General features: G+C 32.4%; 1 protein-coding gene across 4 annotated transcripts; it reads right to left on the reverse strand.

The window, feature by feature from the left end:
- Positions 1–2,371: 2,371 nt before the first annotated feature.
- On the reverse strand, positions 2,372–18,508 carry LOC132939631 (pH-sensitive chloride channel 2-like). Of its 4 annotated transcripts, XM_061006905.1 has the most exons (10): positions 13,022–13,201; positions 12,755–12,907; positions 9,497–9,689; positions 8,538–8,758; positions 8,366–8,448; positions 8,060–8,275; positions 7,055–7,210; positions 6,024–6,189; positions 5,182–5,344; positions 2,372–2,673 (listed from the first exon to the last, which is right to left on the reverse strand). In XM_061006905.1, exons 2-10 carry the CDS (start codon positions 12,841–12,843, stop codon positions 2,431–2,433), a joined length of 1,530 nt encoding a protein of 509 aa, XP_060862888.1. In that variant the 5' UTR covers positions 12,844–12,907; positions 13,022–13,201; the 3' UTR covers positions 2,372–2,430. The 4 variants fall into 4 exon arrangements, with proteins under 4 accessions (XP_060862888.1, XP_060862889.1, XP_060862886.1 ...); XM_061006906.1 differs by lacking the exons at positions 12,755–12,907; positions 13,022–13,201 and adding an exon at positions 18,387–18,508; XM_061006903.1 differs by lacking the exons at positions 12,755–12,907; positions 13,022–13,201 and adding an exon at positions 13,512–13,635.
- Between the last annotated feature and the right edge of the window lie 4,822 nt (positions 18,509–23,330).

Consider the following 23,330-nt stretch of genomic DNA (forward strand, 5'->3'; position numbering starts at 1 on the left):
AAAATGATGACATTTAATAATATTATAAATGATATTTGATATATATAATATGAAAATAATTTCTTTGTTAAATGAAAAATGTACAAGTGTTTTACAATTTTGAAAAAATTATGCCGAAAAATAAATATCACACAAAGAAAAATTGCTCAATGTGGCAAAAAAACAGAAATAATAATTTTAACAAAAAAAAAGGTGCTCAATGTGGCAGAATAAATTACAATGAAGATAATTGTAAAAAAAAGACATCAGTCAAGACGAGGTGAGGTGGTGGGTACGTGATGGCAAGTGGGTAGTGCATCGTTCTCACGGCCGGTTTTGCTAGGCGGACGAGAGTCGCGGGCGCGTTTACTCGGGACGCGAAGACGACCATATGAGCGGACGGCTAGTGCGCCATCTCGTCCGCGTGACGGTACTGCTGAAGGACGTGCTGAAGACGACTATTGCGACGGCGACGACGGTGACCCAAGCTCGTAGCGAGCGAAGAAGACTATATTATTATACCACTGGGCGAAAAAGGGAGAGAATCGGCGCACCGCAACGCACCGCTGTCCTGATACTCTCTGTGGATTTCGCCCTAGCCTGGCATCCCGTCGGCGCCGTGTCTGCCGCATCCGATGGCCTCGCCATGGAGTCGCGCACCGCTGAATCCTAAAACGTTTCGTTTTCGTGGATCCAGTACTGCTGACATCCGTGTTCTTAGCCACCACATAATTATAGTCATCCGTCACTCACCCGCCGTGAGCTCCGCGGTTGCCATCGCCACCGTCACGAGTCGTCTTCGTGCAACGCTGCAGCAGTCGGGACGGCGTCACTCTCGGGCCGAAGCAGCCGAGGCCCGCCACGTCTCCAGAGGGTCTCGCGTGTCGCCGACCTCAAGCGCACATCGTCTGTGATGTCCCATAGCACCACCGCCGGTGGCCGGAGAACGTGTGTTACGACTTACCACCGATCACCCCCAAAAGTACAGTATCACGTACCTACCTCGACCCCACATCGCATCAACTTGGCTGCGGTCCTCAACCTGAGGAACGGAGGTGTCGGGTTCTGCGGACGCTTTCTAATAGTTAGCAACCTAAGCAAATGACCACACGCCCGGCCCGTTTAACTCCCCTCCACACGGCTGCCGCGAATCGCCTAATCCGCCCGCGTGAAATTACTGCGTGGGTTGCTAGGTTAACTCCCGGATCAAGCTCACCGTCCAGTACCTCAAACATGATCCTCGCCTCTCCCGAGCCCTCGGTCAGCATTACGTTGTTTACTACGACCTCGAAGCCATAGCTGTTCACTATGTCTTCCCCTACTGCAATACAACCTTTCCGTTTACGGATGCGTCTCCGGGCTGTACGTGCGGCACGGAGGATAACGTTTCCGACACCAAGTGAACCAGAGCGTCGACCAATTGATCGACGATGTCGACCATCCATCTTCGTCTATATCATCGGTGCCGGTGTCCAGTTGAAGATGGTCTCAGTAGCCTAATTCCATCGCTACGATATCCTGAAACACCGACTGAAGCAGGACGGTCGTCTCGATTTGGCGGATGCTGGAATCCAACAACACTACAGTGATGAGGTCTTCCAGCACTTCCTCGATGATAGTGTCGATGTTTTCGGAATCATAGAAGTTTGACATAATTGTGAGTCTTATAGTACGTGTGACGTCGAATAATAAATTGTGAATGAACTAATATTCAGATTTTGTCTTACTTTTTTCAAACAAAACAATTATTTCCCAGACAACGGGTATAACGCGCGTAGCTGCATCGAGTTAGTACAAATTGGCCAGCATGATTATATGATTTTGGGGCTGTCTATTTTTCTAAAGACCAACAAATATTTTTTTCTTAAAACTAAAAATAAAAATAAATTATGTTTAATTTTATTTTTGTTATGTCCAGTCTAATAATGTTTAGGTAAGGTATTTGAAAATATTTGTACATTTCAACTTTGTGTAGGTATTTTAACTTCTGTTAATTATTCTTTTTAGATTTTGAGGCTCTGAGCGATGAATGGTATATTGGTTTTACAATGATGTGTGTTTTTTGTTGTCTGGAGAAGCTTTTTGTAAAGGTAGTAAAACAATTATCTGAACATCAACTTCGATGGAGGTTATTGGTAGAAAATTGGATCTAGTATATTATATAATATATAATAATATATACTAGGTTATATAAATCTAAAATTTTTAATTTACTAAAAGTAGACTAAATATATGGTAGGTAGGTATCTAGTAATAACAATAAAATAAACTAATATGGCATTTTTTAGATCTTTGAAATCTAAAGTTTACATTACAAATGCAACTTTTACTCACAAAATGTAAGTCTCAATCATAGATTTATGAACCTGTAGAAATATGTGATTAACATCAATAAAAACGATTCAAAACATCTATTTTTGTATAAAATATAGGTATCATATGACATATTGTTCAAACATATACATAAAGCCAATAGAAACAGTTAAATACTAGAAACGCTGCAGGAAATGCAATACGACTGCGTTGATCAATCCATTGAGCAATCTCTTGTGGAGTTAATGTAAACAGACCTCCACCACCGCCAGTCTTATTATCATTCAACGTTGGTACCCGGATACTAAAATTTTCAAGAGGCTCTGGATTGGTGCATACGGCAGGGCCCAAATCACCAACGGTCAGCAAACTCCTTGATCTCTTTAAAAAATAAAACAAAATCGTTAAAATCAAGCGATTGTTCTTATAGTTGTATCTAAATGTATAGATAGTTATATCAGTTATCTATAAATACATAATATGTAATCACTTCGTAATTATAAATTGAAAAAAGGTCGGCAAGTGGGTACTTCTCTGCTGTAATGCTGTACATACGTTGTAAACTATTATGGATGTGTTAAATTTGAACTTAATAATATTAATATTATATAATTGTATACGAAAAACGATCCTGAATGAAGGCGGTTCGTCAGCTTATAATCCATCTAATAATCTATACACCTATATAAAAATGGATGTTTGTCTATCTGTATGTTACTTTGTTAGCTATAGATCAGTGGTTTTCAAACTGGGTGCCGCGGTACACTGGTGTGCCACGAGCATTCACTGAGTTTGCCGCGGTCTTTAGGAAAGTTCAACTATTCGTCCAAGAGTAAAATTATAAATATATAATTAATAAATATTATATTAATATAATTATAATTAATGTAATAATTAATACTAATAATATTAGCCCGTTAAGCACACATTTCTAATTAAATGTACTTATATAATTATAATTTAAAGCAATTTTGTTCATCTAATTATTTAGTGCAAAAAAAAAGGTCAGTGTGCCGTGAAAATTTTTTGAGGTGTACGGTGTGCCGCGTTTAATAAAAGTTTGAAAACCACTGCTATAGATATTCAAAAACTACTAAACTGTTTTCTAAATTCTATCAATAGATTCCTTGAGTCTTGACTGGTGTTCATAGCGTATTTTTTCAATCCCTATTGGCTATAGTCTATATGTAGCTGAAGGGTCTGAAGGGTAGCTCACGCCTCACACATTAAAATAGTTTTTGGCTCACAAAAAAGGAATATTATTTTTTCTTTATTTGTAGAATTACCAATGGTTACCTACATATTATATTACTATTATGCTTAGGTAGTAGAAATATTTTTTTTTTCATCTCAATTTACATGAAAATTTATTTTTTTTTAAATCTATTTTTGGAAGTGTGTGAAACTGTGCAATTTTTTAGAGAATTTAATTATCAATAACGAATCTTTTATAGTTGTTAAAAGGTCAAAATCGTTTCAAGTCATTGACTGTACCTACTTGGCTACCTATATGTAGTAACTGGTGTTTGTCTTAATATCTATTAATCTACTAAAAAAGTAAATAATAAGACAACTTATTATTAATTAGTTGCAAGTATTGAATGGTTAAAACTTTAAAAGTGAGTATAATGAGTAGCCAGTAGACTCCATAGGCGTGCGGAGACTTTGGCTTCAGGGCCTATGAGATTAATGCGGGTCATTTTCCAATAATCTATTTTAAAAATAGGGCTTTTTGTGTACGTTTTCAAAATAGGTCATTCAAATTGACGCTAATTACTGGTGTAGAAAATATTCAAAATTGTTTTTTTTTTTATAATTCGTTGGGAACCTCATTAAAATCCAACATTTTAATGGTGGTGGGGGAGGGGGGTGGCTGTAGAACCGTGAAAATTTACACAGTTCAATATTTTACGACTGTCCGAAAAAAAGTTCAAGGACAGCACGTCATGCTTCATCTGCTGTTCCGGGGTGCATGCCTATGCTAGCCACATGTCATTTGGAATGAGACACAATTGAGCATAAAACACCTTTTTTGCGACACGATTGAGCAAAACTGTTGGCGTATCAAAGGAAATTGGAATACAAAAGAAAACCTACACGATTGAGCATAAAAAACTTTACAAAGTTGCCATTTTCATTTAAAGCTATATTATACAACAATATTTATTTAAATAATTATAATAATTCAAAATATAACATGTCAATAAAACATGATCCCATAGTCAATAATATAGTCACATTTCACAAATCTGTTTGATAATAATAATAGGTATTAATAGTAAATGGTGAAAATAATAAAATCGAAATATGGTATGAATTTAAAAAAAATAGCTTAAAGTCAATAATACTATAGAGTATAGAGTATGGGTGATCGTCGATCGAACACTGATATTGTTTCTATAATAATTTTCAAATTGTATCATAATTATCTTATATTTTCCCCCAATTTTAAATGTTTAAAACGTCGAACTTTATTGCTCCGGAACTAATTTATTAATCGTTAACATTGTCGACAAAGCTGGGCTCGGCTCACGTCTCCCGTCTGGTATCACAATAATTGGTGAAATAATACATGAAAATAATAAATTACAACATTTCGGCAACATGAATGTGGCACCATCGAATAACATACTCTATGCTCAATCGTGTTGCTAAAAAGGTATAATATGCTCAGTCGTGCTTTACCGGTCATGTGTGGGGTCGTGGGGAAGGGCCGAAGTCCCTCACCTGCTGTAGGTTTCATTTTGTAGGCCATGGATAATTTATTGAGTAGTATGGTTATTCATTTAGCTATTATTTTTTTTCTAAATATTGTATAGGCTATAGCACGGTAAAGTAGATATATATTTTCAAATTTATTAGACGTATGGGAATATGTATTATACTTACATTATCTCTTCTATTTAATTTTCCACTCGTCACTGTTGGACTAGCACCAGTAGCACCTCTGTCAATACCGCTGTCCACAGATACTGACTTCCTTTGCATCTGAGGCGTTAATGTTGACTTAAAAATATGTTTACTATTGACTTTTTTCAGTTCCACGTTTGTTCTATTGCAATATCATTTACATCGTAAACGTGAATACACTTTCTTTGTACTTGATATGAGGAATATATCATATTTATATATTAGATATCGCAGGGCCGAATATTATCCATAAGGCAATGTATAGGCAACTGCCTAGAGGGCCCGCATCGGCTAGGGCCCCGTGCGCTGAGATATTTAGTACATTAGGTGAAAATGTAATTTGAATTTGAGTTTTACTGGTACTACATATTAATCTACTCTATGACCACGCCACTTTCATAAGGTTGGCAGTACTGCCAGCATAGGCGCAACTAGACATCTAAAACGTGGGGTGCTATATAATATTTTCTATTTTAAGACATACAATTGGTGGTATTTCACCATAATAATGATAGTTAAACCTAAAAAAACAAGGGGTGCTAAAGACCCCCCTAGTTGCGCCAATGACTGCCAGTACTGGTTAGCATGACAAAGAGCATTGGGGGAGTCCCCGAGTCGTTGGGACGTAGTGTATATAGTTGTACGAGTATTATAAATAAAAGTATTAATTATGAACATAATTGAATTATGGTATAGTAAAAATGTATTTTAGGAAGTAATAAATGGGTTAAATGGCCCCCAGAATTGCATTGGTTGGGGCCTTGACATGGTTAATCCGGCCCAGTGGATATGTACCTAATCATTAATCAGGTATACTTTACTTCCGTCTCCATATGGTGTTGACAAATGCAAACTCAACCAATGAACCGAATATGAATGCCGTGCACACAATAAACCATATCTCAGTAGCTTTAATGTAAGAAACTTTTGGTAACGAGCTGCCGATGTTTCTGGACAGTGTAATGAATGTTAACATTGTACTGGTACCTGAATTATATACACACATAATATGACATATCGTGTGGGTATTAATTTTAAAATCAAAACATTTTAACAATTAACAAATGCCAAATGGGTGTTCGTGTATTAATAAATACACCAACAATCAATTTGATTAATGTAACTATCTATGTAATACGATATTTATAGTTTTAATTTATTATTATACCTAATTATGTATGGAAAAAAATAGTTTGAATCACGTATATAACCCACATTATATCCTGTAGATGTAGGTAGAGCAGTTGTCGTTAAAAGAAAACATGGCATATTAAAAATATAATTGGATTAGTAAAAACAATCTTAAGGCGCCCGGTGCCGATGTCATTTTGTCCTCAAAAATACACTCTGCGGGAATAACGATACCGCCTTGTAGAATCAACCAAATTTCATAATTTTTTTTTTAATTTGTAGAAGGGAATATTATATAGCCCGCATCAATCTCTATTTTTCAATATTTTATTCTCAAACTTTATAATATGTCTAAAAAAATACAAGATAAAAAGCATTTTTTTTACAATTTTTTTAATATAACTATTTGAAATAAAATACAAAATTAGAGATCGATGCAGGCTGTAGGAAGTCTTCTTTCAGATAAAAAAATAGTCATCAAAATCCGACAATTCTACAAAGCGTGAGAGTTATTCCCGTAAAGTCATCTTTTTCGATATAATACACCCTATTCACCCCCTCTAAATAGGTATCAGGTAGTAGATAAGTGGAAAAGTCTTATAATTAAGAGGGCAACTAAAATATAAAATCTCAATTTCAAATTTTATTGAATTGCGGAAAACTTGAAAAACTGGCACCAGGACCCTTAAATGATGGATGTTTAGTACATAGATATATTTACCTAATGTTGTGCGACCAGGTACTGCATTTGGGTCTAACCAAAACGATACCCATGATACAACTACAAGCATGATACTTGGTACATAATAGTCCATTATATAGTGACCAACTTCGCGTTCTAATTCAAAGTTAACTATTAACTGACTATAGTTCCCAGCTTTTGACAAACAAAAAATTAATAAACTATTAAAAAACACATTTTTTTTGAATAAAATAAGTATGTATGTTTTATAATATGGGTAGGTATTGCATTTTTAACATAAACAGTATAAAATATAAATATTTTTATACTTTCAAATAAGTGTCACTACTGGGTGGCTTCTTTCAACAATCTCCTTCATGTTCACGTAATTTTAGCTCATATTCTTATTGTGCCCTCCCCCCCCCCCCCCCAGGGTAAAGATTGTATATTTCATATAAAAAAAAAATACTATCAAATAAATATAGTATAAGGTAGGTAGCAGTGGCGTATTTACGGGGGTTACCCCCCCCCCCTCACAAAGACCAAATTTTGTACACATTACAACATGTATATAATAATATAATATGTGTATACTGAATGTCTATTAAAAATTGTTTCTCCCCCCCCCCCCCTTGAAAACATCATAGATACGCTACTGGTAGGTAGTATGTTTTTACTAGACTAATGCCAGGTTGCAATCACTAAACATTTAGCGAATCAATAGTGAGCTACTGCAAAACCCTTAAACATGATTTAGTGGCGATCATAGATAAATTATTGAAACAGCCAATGTATTATGTAACGTAGTACCTTTATATTAAGCCAAAAATGTTGAGTTAAAATTGAAATACTCCCCTACTCCCACACTACATTTTAGCAGAAAAAGCTTTTTTGGGGGAGAGAGGACGTATGTTTATTTGATACTTCTGCGTTGTTGTTGGTGGGGATATTATAACATTAAAAAATGCATGTGTTATATTTAGGCTATAATTATTAATTACCTATACTTTCAAAAATTAAATTAAAAAAATTAAATAAGTTTACCAAATTTTCCATAGTAGTGTACATGTTCAACAGATAATGGTGAATATTCCTTTTTTTTATCGTGTTTATCATCAGACGGTAACAACGCGTATTCACTGACCGTTTCGTCTGTCCAGATTGACACTAAGTTGTATTCAGTCATTCGCAAATTGCTATTCAGTACAGCAGGAGAATCGTGTTCCCACACCAACTCCAAATGAGTATTGTTATAAGTCCCTGAAAATATAATAAACTCTACATGTTGGCAAGCATACAACATCATTGGTGTACATAAAATGTAAAAACAAAATCAAATAGTCTACAAACAGCTTTCCAGTATCAAAGGACATGTTTGTTGATCAAATGGGAATTTTTGTAAATTCATCATGCATAATAACGACACTTTTAACCTACAAACAAATATTTACTTCAATTCGATTACTATCATAAAGTATAGTGCAGTTAAAATTGATGTACAATTATTATTGTGTTTTACGACCTAGCTGAATACAAAACTGTTCCATCCGGTTGAACCGTGACTAGTATGTCTTGACGGCCGGATCCCATTATGTTTGAATCGTGTTCATTGACGATGTAAACATGTGGAGTCCATACCCGTTCCTTAAGTTTGTTCTCGCCCTGTATAGAAGACTTCGAAGAAGAATGTACAAGCCGATCATCCCGCCACCGATACCGTATCAATAAATGGGCCGTGAAATGCTGAATTTTAAATATACGAATATTATAAGTTTTTATTGCTATCAGACAGTAAGTTGTAGTACTCGTAAACACACATAATCACTTGTGCACGGGGTAGTCATCGAAGTATTGTATAATACAGTATTACAGATTACAGTACATTGACGACCGTCGACCACCCCATACATTAAGTATATCTATTAAATAATAGGTACCTACATAATATATCAACTTCAATCAGGTGACTACCTTACGAGGTATTGTTTACCAGTTTGAAAAACAAAGAGAAGGATACAATATTATTCGATAGAACAATACGTCATAATATTAATTATTGTACGCAACTATAGTCTGCTGGTATTCTGGTAATGCCTGCACACTGTTATATTATAAATTATGATATTATATCGTGTATTAATTATTTTACTAGGTAAAATACAAGTGTACAATAATAAAAGTACAAAGCCACAAAGGATAGGTTACAATGGTTACATGAACGAAAACTATACTACATTTGTCATGATTTTTTTAAATTTAAATAGGTAATAATATAAGAATATTTGTTATGGACGAAGAATGACGATAATCTATAGACAAAAGACCATATATTATAAAGTTCATAATACCTATAATTATATTGTCTAAATTGATCATCCACGCCCATGGCGTAGGGAAAATAATTTAAATTGTTGTTAATATTATAAATACAACGTTCATTCACGAATAATGGTGGACCTTAAAGCTCTTAATTGTACTAACCAACTGTTGGGCCTCTACTGATCCTAAAAAGTATACATATACTCGAGCAGACACACGCGTAGGTGCTCCGGTTTTACTGTTACTGTCTGGTGGTATTGGTCTTGTCCAACGATCGTACCGACATGGATCTGTTAGCCACATGAGCATTTCTACACGATTGCCACCGTCTGCGGTATTATCATCACTGCACGCCCTAATGAAAAATATGATGATAGATTTATGACAAGTATTTTATAATCCTTAATGTTACGATTTAAGTGTGAACTATTTTGATAGCTTAAAGTTTTTTAGTAGGCACTTATTAGAATAAATTGGAATCATGCATAGGTGAATAGTGAATACCATTTTAAATATCGATTATTCATAATATCGAATAGGCAAGTCAAACGAGCGGGCTACAACTCTTTTTTTGTGGTCATGGCCCATGGCCATATTCATTGGAAAATCAAGTGAAAATTATAAATAAGTTATTTGATTTTTTTTATTTATTAGACATATTAATTATTATGTCTAATAAATAATTGAAATACAGAACACTTATAAACAATTTAATTACTCCTAATTTTGTCTTAATGAATACAATTATAAGGAATTATTTTAAAATATTTTTTTAACATATATATGTTTTGGGGCTGGGTACAAGATTTTTTGTTTCTGGCCAATTTTTGTAAAGTTTTTGATGTCATAGTTTCATGTTACAGCAACAAAAATATATTTATGATTCATATACATTTTCCTTGTAGACGAAAAATATTGAGTAGCGTGCCATGGTTTTTAATAAGATTTTTTTTGCTCCTCGCATAATATAGTACTATTTTCTATGTTTTCGACCCAGTTAATACTTTGAGTTTGACATGACTGATACGTAATAAACGAATTAGTTAAAACTATTTGAAATAATTTATGCATAATATTATATATATGCTAATATTTGCAAATTCATCGTGGCATTGCATTTCTAATACTTTATTATGTAGGGCGTAGGCTGCAGACAGATAGTATAGGTATTAGGTATAGGTACTATAACGTTTATAATATAGGTATCTATTAGGTACCTACCTATAATGTACCTACCTACGCATAAATGTTTAAGCAGTTGTTTTAATATTAAAAATAAAAACTGTGTGTAAATTCAAATATAAAAGAAAACCTAAATGAGTTATGGGCAGGGTTGGGCAGTATCAAAGATACAATTGTATCTTGTATCTTGTATCATGATACATAATTTTAAAGTATCAAGTATCATGTATATTTTTTTGCCAAAAGATACAAGATACTAATATTGTAAAATTTTGTACTGAATAGTACCAAAACATTTCGATTTTCGATATTAGATAATTTCGTCGTGGATTGTATTTTTACGAAAAATTGTCCAGGTGCAATCGAGTCGAAATTAACGATAACGAAAAAATGTACCACATGTCCACATACAATCTTATAAATTTAAGATAGTTTGATAAACATAAAATTAAATTAAGGTGTCCGTATGGCCGTACACGATATACGTATCTTCACGCAGTCAATAGTCATACCTACAGAAAAGCACTAAACCAATTTTATTCTACACATAAAGCAACTATATAATAAGTATAAATTAAGATGTAATTTATTAATTTTGGTGTATTTTTATCATAATATATGTGATGTATTATTTTTTTTTTTATTGATCATTGAGCCCGGCAATTATGGCCATTAGCTGTTTGTTTGTTTGTAGAGGAGGATACTGTTGGTTGGTAAACACGTGTGTGTAGTTTTGGAAGATTTTCAAGTGGGCACCCGTAGGTATCTGCCATGCCCGGGTGGGGAATGGCGGCACTTATTCTTCGGACATCGTGATTTACCCGAAGAAAAATGCCGCCTGTGAACCGAGGTTTGAACCAGCGCCGGTGTGCGTCACAACCGATGCCTTAGTCCGCTCGGACACTACATGCCCCCTGTGATGTATTAGTTATAAATGTATAATGTGTACCTATAGACTTATTCTATTATTTAATATAATTATGACTTTATAAATATTTATAAATACTATTATTATGTATTTATTATGTACAGATATTATATTATATTATTATATTATATTTATATTATTATAGACAGTATATTATAATACAATTCGATTAGAAATATAAAAGTATCACGTATCTTGTATCTTGTATCTTGATACACTAAATGCATGTATCAGGTATCATGTATTATGATACTTTTTTTGAGTATCTTGCCCAACCCTGGTTATGGGTAATTTAAAAGAAAACTTAAATGGGCCTTAACTATAACTATATGCAGTACCTATAATATAATAATGTACATATCTACTAAAAACACCATATAATATGTGTACAATGATAGGTACATTACTCACATGCATGATATATAATACATTTACATTAAATATGGCATTAAATTATTGCATTAGAATTATTATTTACAATTCTGTTGATAAAAATGTACTGTTTATTAATGTGATTGTCCACGTGTTTACGAATGAGATTTGTGTTGGCGCATTGATTGTTTGCATACCTAATTTTTTTTCTAGTAGGTATATAGGAATATATTATATATTTATTTCACAATATTTTCTTTTAGCCAACGTCGTTTATTGTGTGTCAATATTAATTAATGGCTAATTGATGGGTAAAATTATTTTGACGGCAGTTTGGTTCATAAAAAAGGGTGTGTTCATAAGATAATAATTTTAATAATACCAGAAAACAAATTCTTTGTCCCACTATATAATATATCTACTCACTGAATACTGGATAGATTCAACACTCACCTTGCTCGAGATGCAAAATATTTATAATCGTTGTCGATAGTATTGCAAATAACTAAATGAAAACTGATTTGGGTTTATAAAATATATTCGTACCTGTTTCAAGGCCGAGAATAGAATATTATTAATTCCGAAAAAATCTCTGCGGCGCATGGCTATACATCATGTGCATTATAAATTATATTTGGTTTGACCATGGAACAAACGAAATTAGACAACTATCTGTGGTCGGAAAAATATAAAACCTGGCAAACAGAATATACTTTCTGGCCAGGTTGGGAAACAGGTAGTTTTAATCAGGCCATCGAACATAATATTATTATGCTCTATGATCAGGTTGAATCTATATCAGCGCATCCGCAGCAGGGTTTCGCCGACGAAATAGGTCGACACTTTAAATGATTATAATAATATGGTCACCCGAACCACCTAAATATAAGCCTATAAATCGTATTAAAATATGGGTATGTGACTTGCGCTGGACTTACGGTTGGACTGTTTGAATGCAAAACGCTGTGTACACTATTACGGTTACGGCTTGCAGTGTCCGAAGACCGCGACCGCGGTATCCGATCATCACGACACCGCCAGCCACGAGCGTCGCTGAGAAATTTGTCCGGTGCACTGCGTGTCATATGTGCCTACATCACCATCGACGGGTGGGTGCGTAAGCGTAAATATAAAATATGTAAAATATAACGTAAACAATAAAAAAAAAACCGAACAAAAGATATACCAAACGATAGTAATATTACTTATATATTATATTATATTGTAGTGCGAAGAAACTGGATGTCTTAGGTTGGTAGGTAGGTATCTATATTATTACGAACTTGGGTATATTATTATACATAAAACGGAAAATATTATACTTTGCCCGAACGCAATAATGTTATCGGCGCGACACGCGACGTTTGTGCCGCGTGTCATCCACCGGCCGCTGAGCGCGTGCGTAAAGGCGTACGACATAAATGTATAATACTATATCGTATTAAACATGATAATATGTATGTACATAATTTCTGTACGGCCGCATATTACACATTTACACGTATTATGTATACCGCGGCGATCCCATTCATTACACAGCCGGCGCGCCAAACGAAATTCGTTTGTTCCGACGCATATGCATGCGACGACGCCGCGTAGACGGTGACGAATACATATAGGTACCGCGTATTTTCACTATTATTATTATTATTATTATGATTATTGTTATGCTTATGCAAATATAATTGTACCTACCTGTGTATGTTTATAATAACATAATATAATATGGCGGAGACGCAACCACCGGAGATAACTGCACGTACAGCCATGATGTACCTATACCTATACTGCAGGCGTAGGCGAACGCGCGTGTGAAGAGCGGTCATCGTCGTCGCCGCCACCGTAATTACACGAAATAATATACGATTTGAATAATTAACGAACGGCCGCGAGACCGCCGCGTTTTCCTAATTTCCAATTTACGCGTATGTATATACAGTATACACTGTACCTATATTTTCGTTATAATTATATAATATACATGCGCGAATGGAGTGTAGGTATATACCGCGCGCTCCATACAGGTATCGTTATGATAATATTATAATTTAATATATATGCAATATAATCACGTGTGACGTTATAGGTACCTGCTCTACTACATATTATTGTGAGCACGTCGGTTCTGAGGTATAATATTTTGACAATAAGCGTAGGAGCAGAGAGACGTAGGTATTACGCATATATTATGCAGCGATGTGTACACACGAATACACGATACAAGTAAAACAAGGGCGACAATGCGACATAATATATTTAAAAAAATAATTCACAGCGAATGTGCGCCTATTATATTATAGAGCTATAATAAATAGTAAGTTTTATCTCATCAAAATTATAATTTATTCAGCATCGATGGCTAATAATTTTCCATATTATTTTGAACAGTAAATTATTTTTAATATCGAATATTCTTAAAACACACATCATCATTCATCATACTTCAAAAGATTGATTATTTATCATTGCTTTCAAATTTAATGATTATTAATTCATAACACATCACAAATTCACAATGCTCAAGGTCTCTAGGTGAGCCAAGTGAGTCGAGTGCAGTTCAACATTTAGTTTCAATATCCTATCCAGTAAAGTTGTTAACATTAATTTTAATGTGCTGTTATCATATATACCTATTTGGTGACTTGGTATTATAAACTATATTCATATATTAATTGAAATACTAGATACTTTTTACTAGCAAATTTAAATTGATTTATACCTATTACAACTTACTATACCACACATAAATTATTGGAAAATATTAGCCAATAAAATATTGTGAAATAAATATGATCTTCAGGTATATTAACTAGGTAATAAACATGTAGCTTAAAAATCATATCCATTGATATGGATATGATCACTACGTGACAAATCGATAGATACATATTTTAAATAGGATTATTCAACCTAACTTATTTATCTTCATCGAGGACGGGCAAGATGCTTGATAAATAGTATCTATAGATACAAGACAACAGGATACATTCAAGTGATTTGATATTTTCGAAAACATACCTAAGTGCAAATATGGGGCAAGTGCCCTAGGGATGCAAAAGTTGTAACAATTTAAAGGGCGGAAAATGTTTAAATACGTATGTTTAATAGGAGTGCCATACATTATTGCCTTGGGCGCCAACGAAAGTTCGCACGGTACTGAGATATACTGCCCACTCAGTGCCCAGTGCCCAGTGGTGTATCTGAAGCTTCACCAAGGGAGGAGAGATTGAAAAATTGTTATTCACTAATTATGAATACGCCCAATGATAATAAATTATTTATCAAAAGACCACCACTACAAATCCAAAGGGGCGATTCACCCTTAACCACTCATCATTGACTGTCATAAGAAAATTTCAATTTGTTGGCCAAACTAAAATAATAATATAGGCGTGTTCCAATTTTTTTTGTGTCTGATGACAATTTTTATAGAAGAAAAATGCTTTGATCTTCCTTTTTGAAGTGGGTTGTAACTGGGGTGGATATTATAATTACTATACATATATAGTTATTAGTTGTAGTTATAAACATTTCTCCGAATTGCGGAGAAACACCAAGATACCTGGTCAGGTTATTAGAGATGTTTCTCGTCGATAAATTTTAAATAAGACATATTATACTATATACTAGAAATTTGTTAATCCAAACTGGTGTAAAATTATCCCAACATTATACCACACAAGGATAATACATTATATCAATGCTACGGTACATACCAGGAACTGGAACTTTGATGACTTGTATGGTTCCGGTTCCGGTTCGGTTCTTGGAAAAACTAACATTTTGGTGTTTTTTTTTTAAAAAAATAAAAATTTAGTTTTCGGTTTCATTTCGATTTTTCAAAAATAATAAAATATTGGAATTGTCGGTTGGCGTCAATTATGGCGGATCAATACCAATTTTCAACCACATATCTTAACATATAATTAGGACTAAATAAGTAAAAAATGTACTCATCACTGTCACTTAATATACAACCCTGTTTCAAATAAGAAACCAAAATAAATCTTAAAAAACTATTCCATAAAATAGTAAAAGTATCGGTTCCGGTAAAGTTTTTGTTTTTAAATTAATTTAAATAAGGGTTTTGGTCAAGTTCCGGCTTCCAATACTCAAAATGTTCCAGTTTCAAAACCGGTTCTTTTCGGTGAGGTTCCAGTTCCTGGTACAAACACCCTGGTGCGTTTTTTCACGGTTTCGCACCGGTTTGAGCGACCGAATTTCTATAGAATGCTCGTAGAGTGTTGACTTCCGTACTCGTGTATGCAGGTTCCGTATGGAGTATTGCCACATTTTATATTATTGCACTATTTCCTACGCAATATTGGTTGAATCGTATTAATAGGTATACCTAATATAGTTCTTGAAAATAGAAATGTCGTGGTTATGGGGGTGGAGCCCCCACGAGTTTCTGTCCTAAAAACGTTCAATGTACGTTAATACGCTACGCATATGCTAGGTTAATATTTTGAAGCAGTTGCCACCGTTTATAGTAACAATAGTACCTACAGCACTGCAGAAGTAATATAGGTATTTCAGTATTTGTCACCTAATAGTCAGATCATATATAGAATCTTACTAAAAAATAAATTCATTTTAAATTGCACAGAAAGCTTCATCAAAAGCCAAAAGGTAGATTAGTTTCAAGGATTGCAATAAAAAAAAACCCCACCTACTCAATTAAGACTGATTAAACAAGTGCGATATATCTTAGACATTTTAATATCCTTTCAAAAATCAAATTTTTAATTTATGCCAAGAAATGGGTATTTTTTAAGTACCTATTACAATATTATAATATACTATTGAAAAAAATAACATTGAAATATATATTGATTTTCCACTAAGGCACTTAAGCACTTGGGATGATAAGGACTTTTGAACACACTTAACATATATAGTACGATAGCTTAGGAGTTAGAATAGTGTGGCAGCTGTGGCTGCAGCATCGCATCGCGTGTGCCATCGTGATCTATCGTTTTCGATCTCTACTCTCTAGAAAAATACGTGCACGCAATACTCGTATTATACTATATTTGTATAATGGGTATATTTCAATATAGATTTACTCTGACCCTGAAGTTTGAACCAGCATATCAAAGGATATTTATTTATTTTTTGTAAGACTCCCAAGTTTTTTTTTGCTTGGGATGACCTCGATGTGCCGTCGTGCGTATAATAAAGTAGGTACCTATATTAGCTATATTACTACATAAACATGAATATGATATATTACAATTTATAACTGTATAGACAATACGACAGTCGTTATGTATTTCGTTTCTGCCAAACTGTATGTTTAGGTATACTTGTAAATATTGTTGTACTTTTACCCTTTTACATTATTTACATTTTACATAGGCATAACAATAACAATACTATATGCGCATATTTCTGTAAGGAGTAAGCTATAGCAACACCTATTATTACATAAATATAATATAATAAAATCTGTTAGGTATAGCTGATTATTTAGATTCCCATTAACATTGTTAAAATTAGTTAAAAGACGTGTAACTATATTTAAGATTTTTTCAATACATATTTTTATTTAGATTAACCATTAAAAAGTAACAAGGCTCAATTGATCAATACATCATACATTATAGGGTGGTGGTGATAGAGGGCTTCATGCGTTTGGGTGAATTACCTTTTTATCCACATAATAAAAGTAGTATGTTTGGGCGAGTTTCTTAAAATGTGTTTGAGCTAGTATGATACAATATAAATGATAAAATAGTAAATTTGTAAAGATTAAGATAAAAATAATATCATATAAAACCTATGGGGAATTATATATCAATCTAAATATATTATGGTACATCATTTCAAGTTTTAATTACACACACTTATATTTCACTTACATATTTTTTTTAATTTTAATATTATTTAACTTGATTTTTAATCATTTCAATTTTTAACCACCTAAACACAAAAAAAATCCACTTTTCATCATATATGGTATACTCGTGGAATTTATGGACATTCCGAAATCTGTCAAAATGAGAGGAAAAATGGATTGATTAAATACAGCATCTCAGGATATTAAAAAAGTTCGCCCAAATACATACAATGTTTTAAAATCACTCGCCCACATTGCATTTTTTAAAAATTCGTCCAAACGCAAACCGCTCGATGATAGAGTAAATAGTGATTTTAATTGATATACTATACATTATAAATTATAATAATATGTAACTAATAAAAAAAAAATAATTATAATAATTATAATAATAATATGTACCTAATTGGATCATAAAATTATCCGTTAAAATGCACATAAACAAATAAATATAATAATAGCATAGATATAAGTGCGTTCCACGCCATAGCAACCGGTTTTTCAGTTTGAACAAATTAGGAAATTAAAAAACGCTCGCAATAAAAGTCACACTCACGCCTCATATAAATGCTACAGCTGATTAAAATAATACCATACTACTAAATTATACTAAACGACTATTAAAAACTAAACCCCATCATAGTGCAAAAATAAATACCTACCCATCATGAGCGCAAAAACATTTTACCAAAATAAAAATGAAGTTATCAGAATTATTATTAATTTACCTGTTATTTCTACTTAAATGTACTATACACAATGCACTGCACTCCTTTATTTGTATAAGTTATTTTTGAGTGATTATGATAATTTTCAATTTTAGCGAAGCCCGGACTGATACGCACACGATCACAGTGCAAACACTGACCTAGATAGATATCTAGTTCTGGTGCCTACATTATTCGAAATATTTTGCTGGATTTTCAAACATTCTCAATTAAAAATAAACAACTACCTAATGATAAAGTCAGATAATAAATAATAATCTGTATATTTATACAGCTACAGTTATCAAAAATCCTATATTTTGATACTGTAAGTAGTAAGTTTATACTGTACCTATAATATAATAATCGTAAATGAATAGATAATGATTATCAACTGGCAATTGTCATCGCAATTTGTTACGATAAAATACAATGCTATGAAACTTAACTAAATTTAACATATTATGAACTCGATTAATGATGTTTTTAAAACAGATTAATACACTAAATATACTACTATAGTAGATTATACGTTTATAGCTAGGTATTTTAGCTAGGGCCGTCTCAAGCAAATATATAGTGCGATAAGCAAAATCAAAGTGTACCGCCCATAAAACAATTTTATCACTGTTTTGAAAATGCCACACTAGGCGTGGGCCTATGACACCGGGACTGTACCCATTTGAGAGTAAAATATAATAATCAGTGTCAAATTTTGAACTGAAACTTTAAAGAGCATGGGTACAGTATAAATGTATAATAATTATACCAGATAATACAATTTATTTTTGAGCTTTCAGACAGTCAAAAAAAAAATAAAATCCACGCTTTGAGGTATCACTTGTCTATTATTTATAACTTATAAGTTATAAGCTAATTTAGATACCTATCTTATTTATTACCCCATTTATTATTAACTACAACTTAAGCAATAAACGTAATTTTCTATCTACAACAACTAAATAGGTTGTAGACAGTGCGTAACTGAGGGCCCGCAGACCGTTTGTCACGGGGGTGTTTGAGGCCCATAATAATTCGTAATATATTACGAATATAATAAAATATGTTTTTGAGGCCTTTTTTTCTTTTTGCGAGAGGGGGAGGCAAATGTTTGTTATACGCCACTGGTTTTAGGTGCCTAGTTATAGGACCTCATGGGCCATGGCTCATAATAATATAAGTCAATATAAAATATATATACTTATAAGTTATAGGTATAGGTGGACTTAGGTACCTAGTACATGCTATTTACCACATAGGTACCTGTAGTATAAACGATTAAACTGTGATACTGTATTCAGTAATAATAACTTTAACTTACATTTTATATGGTTCAATAGTTGGTATATATAGGTAAAGTCACGATTCCTTTGCTTGTTTTTTTTTATTCGTATCCTGTAAACTCACAATAGTCACGACTCTTTATTGCCAACTTGTCCCAATAGGTACTGACCTATATTCCACAATATTAATACGACCTCGAAAATAAAAAAAACAAACACCATTGGTACTCGATAGGAAGTTGGTGATTTCACTATACATATTATACTTAATAAATCTAAAGGATAACTCAATATAATTTGTCAGGTATGTGTATAGATATGTAGAACGTAGGTATTATGTTTCCCATAAAGCCTAGCTAAAGGCGTAAGTTATGGTAAATGGTATATATAGGTTGTTACTTGGTACACGGTTGTGTTTTATTTTCATGCACGACCTGCTTGCGTGTTGGTCTTGCGTTTTTAAAATGTCGAACTGTATGTCTGTATACAATGGCTTCAATTTATTGTTGTCATATATTATACCAATTACTCACTTGATTATACAATCGATAACTGCGTTTATTAATCCAATCGTTAAATGTAAAAAAAAACAACTAACAAGAACAATAATTACCCATAAATGCGATAAAACGACAAGCACGAAATAGAAAGGAAAAAACACACGGACGGTATACCCATTTATTTATAAATATATATGTTAAATATAGTACATGGCCGATTCGAGTAGCTGTTAATAGCTATATACGCCTATATTGACATAAAATGGCACGGCGAATTCCTATACTATAAGTAGCCAGCACCTACTTAGTAATATGGAAATGATATACCTAATTATATAAATTCATATCGTCCAATCTATTGTCTTATTGCAAAACCGATATAGGTACATCCTGGCACCCGTAAACATAGAAATATAGTATATTGTCTATATTAAAACTGTCGGTACACCAGCTGAGTTGTGGAACGAGAGCGTATTGGAAGACCTTGTACCTGTCCCATTATAGTGGGTAATAAAAAATATATTGGATATTTTATATTTACATACCTATAGGTACTGGCTATATACTTACAACATTTTAAGATTTTAAATACCTATTATAATTTAGATAATAATATACCTTCTAACATCGTTAAAGTAATTTTATTAATTAATCACATACAAATAATTATATCGATATCGATGTAGTCTTAGATCATAATATCATAATATATACAAGGATATGATCTAAGGATATAGGTAGTTATGTAGGTTTTGTTGGTTCTTATCAGTGGCGTGCCCAGGAATTTTCAATGTCATGGAGGAATGGTAGATTTTAATTTTTAATAAGTTTTAAATTTTAAAATTGAAAATGGACTTTAAAACAAAAGTCAAAACTACAAAATAATATTTTACAGGAAATGTGTGATATTGGGTATGCAAATAAAATAAAATAATTTTATTTTTAATCAAGATAAGTAGTAACTAATAACATTGATTTACAAATTAAAAAGAACAAAATATGAAATAGATAGGCAGTGCCGCGGAAATACCCGTCCGCAACTGTCAACTGTACACACTGTACAGTATTTCATAGATTAATGTAGGTACTTTCCGATTAATGATATAATAAAGTATGGTAAATTACATCGCTTTCTTGCATATAATATATATAATATATTATATATATACATACTATTATATTAATATATTTTGTCAAACGTTTCAAAACATTACTTTACGAAAAATTACTAACTCTCCACCGTACATAACAAATCACACCCTCCACACCGATCTCCGTCAAAAAACCGTCCAAGAAGAAGCAAAATACTTCTATAAGCGTTTTCATGATCGTCTCATAACCCACACAAATCCTTTAATCCGTAAATTAGCATCAAACGAAATTCCTGGTAATCCTCATCGACGACTAAAAAGAAAATGGTCAAACGGTCAAAAAATAGTTAGTCAAGTCAATATAGGAAGTGTCACTACTTAATGTAATATTTTAGCTTATATTCTTATTGTGCTTATATATTAAAAGGGTGGGTAAGTGGGTGTCGCTCTGCTGTACAGTAGGCTACAAGTGGGTCACTGTAATGGATGGTGTTTAATTTGAATAATTCAAAGATATAATATCATTGTATAAGAAAAACGATTCTGAGCGAAAACGGTCAGTCAGCCTATGATATTACCAAGTATATTTGATGATATTATTGTGAATAAAGTAATTTATATATAACCTATTTACGTGGAGCCTTGTTTTAAATTTTCAATCCTTAGCCATAAAAGTTAAACATTTTGTACAAAATAGTTAATAAATTATAAATTTGATAAATGTTGTCAAAATTTGAACTTTAAATGCTTATAAAGCAAAAAAATTGTGCCTATGTATTTTTAATATTTTTCAACTGCAATTGTAACATTATATCAGGAGCCTTGCATTAAATTTTCACGCTTTTTTACACAACAAATAAAATTTTATTGATATTTATAGAAAAAAAAACTAAAAAAATTGAAAACTGACTATGTCCGTAACAGTTCAAAAAGAGTCAAATTATTTTCAATTTTATGGTGTATAGAAAATGCTAATATAAACATTCAGTGAAATTTTCAAGTATCTACATTCTACAGTCATTCGTATTTAAATTACAACAAAATAAGAAAATCATTACATGAGATATCGAGTGAATATCAAATGTTTTAAAAATATAAATTTCAGACGCTCATAAAAATTTAATTTAATTTAATTTAATTTAAAGGTTCTTGTAGATATTTTTTTTTTGATAAAGGTAGACAAACTTATGAGTAATCTTATATTACATTGTCAAATCTTAGGTGAATTCTCAACTCAAAATAATTTGCTAGTTTTCGTGATTTTTCCGTATTTTGTCAAAATTTGAACTTTAAATGCTTATAAATAAAAACTGTGACTAAGGATTTTTAATTTTTTTCATCTGCATTTGAAACAATAACCTAGGAATTATCTATTAAATTTTCAAGCTTTTTTACTCAACAGATAAAATTTTATTGATATTTATAAAAAAAAAAAAAACTAAAAAAAATGGAAATTAACCATGTCCGTAAGTAAAAATAAGTTTTTTACTCAATTTAAAATTAAGAATTGTATATTTTTTCAAATAGGTACTATATAAAATGTTACTTACTACTGATTTAATTGTTTTCAGATTATTTATTAAATTACATAATGTTCGTAGCTTTTTAAATACAAGCATACAACTATTAATTTTCTTGATAAACTTAATAGTATACAAAAGTACAACATAATTAAATAATTAAAACAAAATTACTATCCTATTGATATGTAGTCCAAGTCAGATTGAACATTATGTTTTACAGAATTATATTAAAATAATTTAAAAGGAAATTTATATTCTATTTGGTTAGTTTTTTTTATTATAAACTGTTTTTTTCATCTAATTTATTTTTATAGTTAAAGATGTCAAATAAACAACCAGGTTCTTATTATTTTGGAAATGTATAAAATGTAGATTGAAGTGTGCAAGTGTGCTTGATTTTTCGTATTAAGAGGACGTTATACCCGCATGTGTTGTCTCCGTCTTACAAGTGCGTAACATAGCAAATTTTACGCTCGGCTAAACACGTGTACCTCCGTTAATTTAAAAATTAGAGTGAATTGACCTCTTATGAAATCTAAAGGTAAGATTATTATCTAGGCAACCTTAT

The sequence above is a fragment of the Metopolophium dirhodum genome, chromosome 2, assembly GCF_019925205.1.
Source record: "Metopolophium dirhodum isolate CAU chromosome 2, ASM1992520v1, whole genome shotgun sequence".
Classification (NCBI taxonomy): Eukaryota; Metazoa; Arthropoda; class Insecta; order Hemiptera; family Aphididae; genus Metopolophium; species Metopolophium dirhodum.

Coding starts and splice junctions, on each gene's coding strand:
- LOC132939631 (XM_061006905.1), bottom strand. CDS start 12,843: ATGATCGGATACCGCGGTCGCGGTCTTCGGACACTGCAAGCCGTAACC. Junction 5,345..6,023: donor AACACCATATGGAGACGGAA/GTAAAGTATACC, acceptor ATATTGCAATAG/AACAAACGTGGAACTGAAAA. Junction 2,674..5,181: donor AATTAAATAGAAGAGATAAT/GTAAGTATAATA, acceptor TATTTTTTAAAG/AGATCAAGGAGTTTGCTGAC.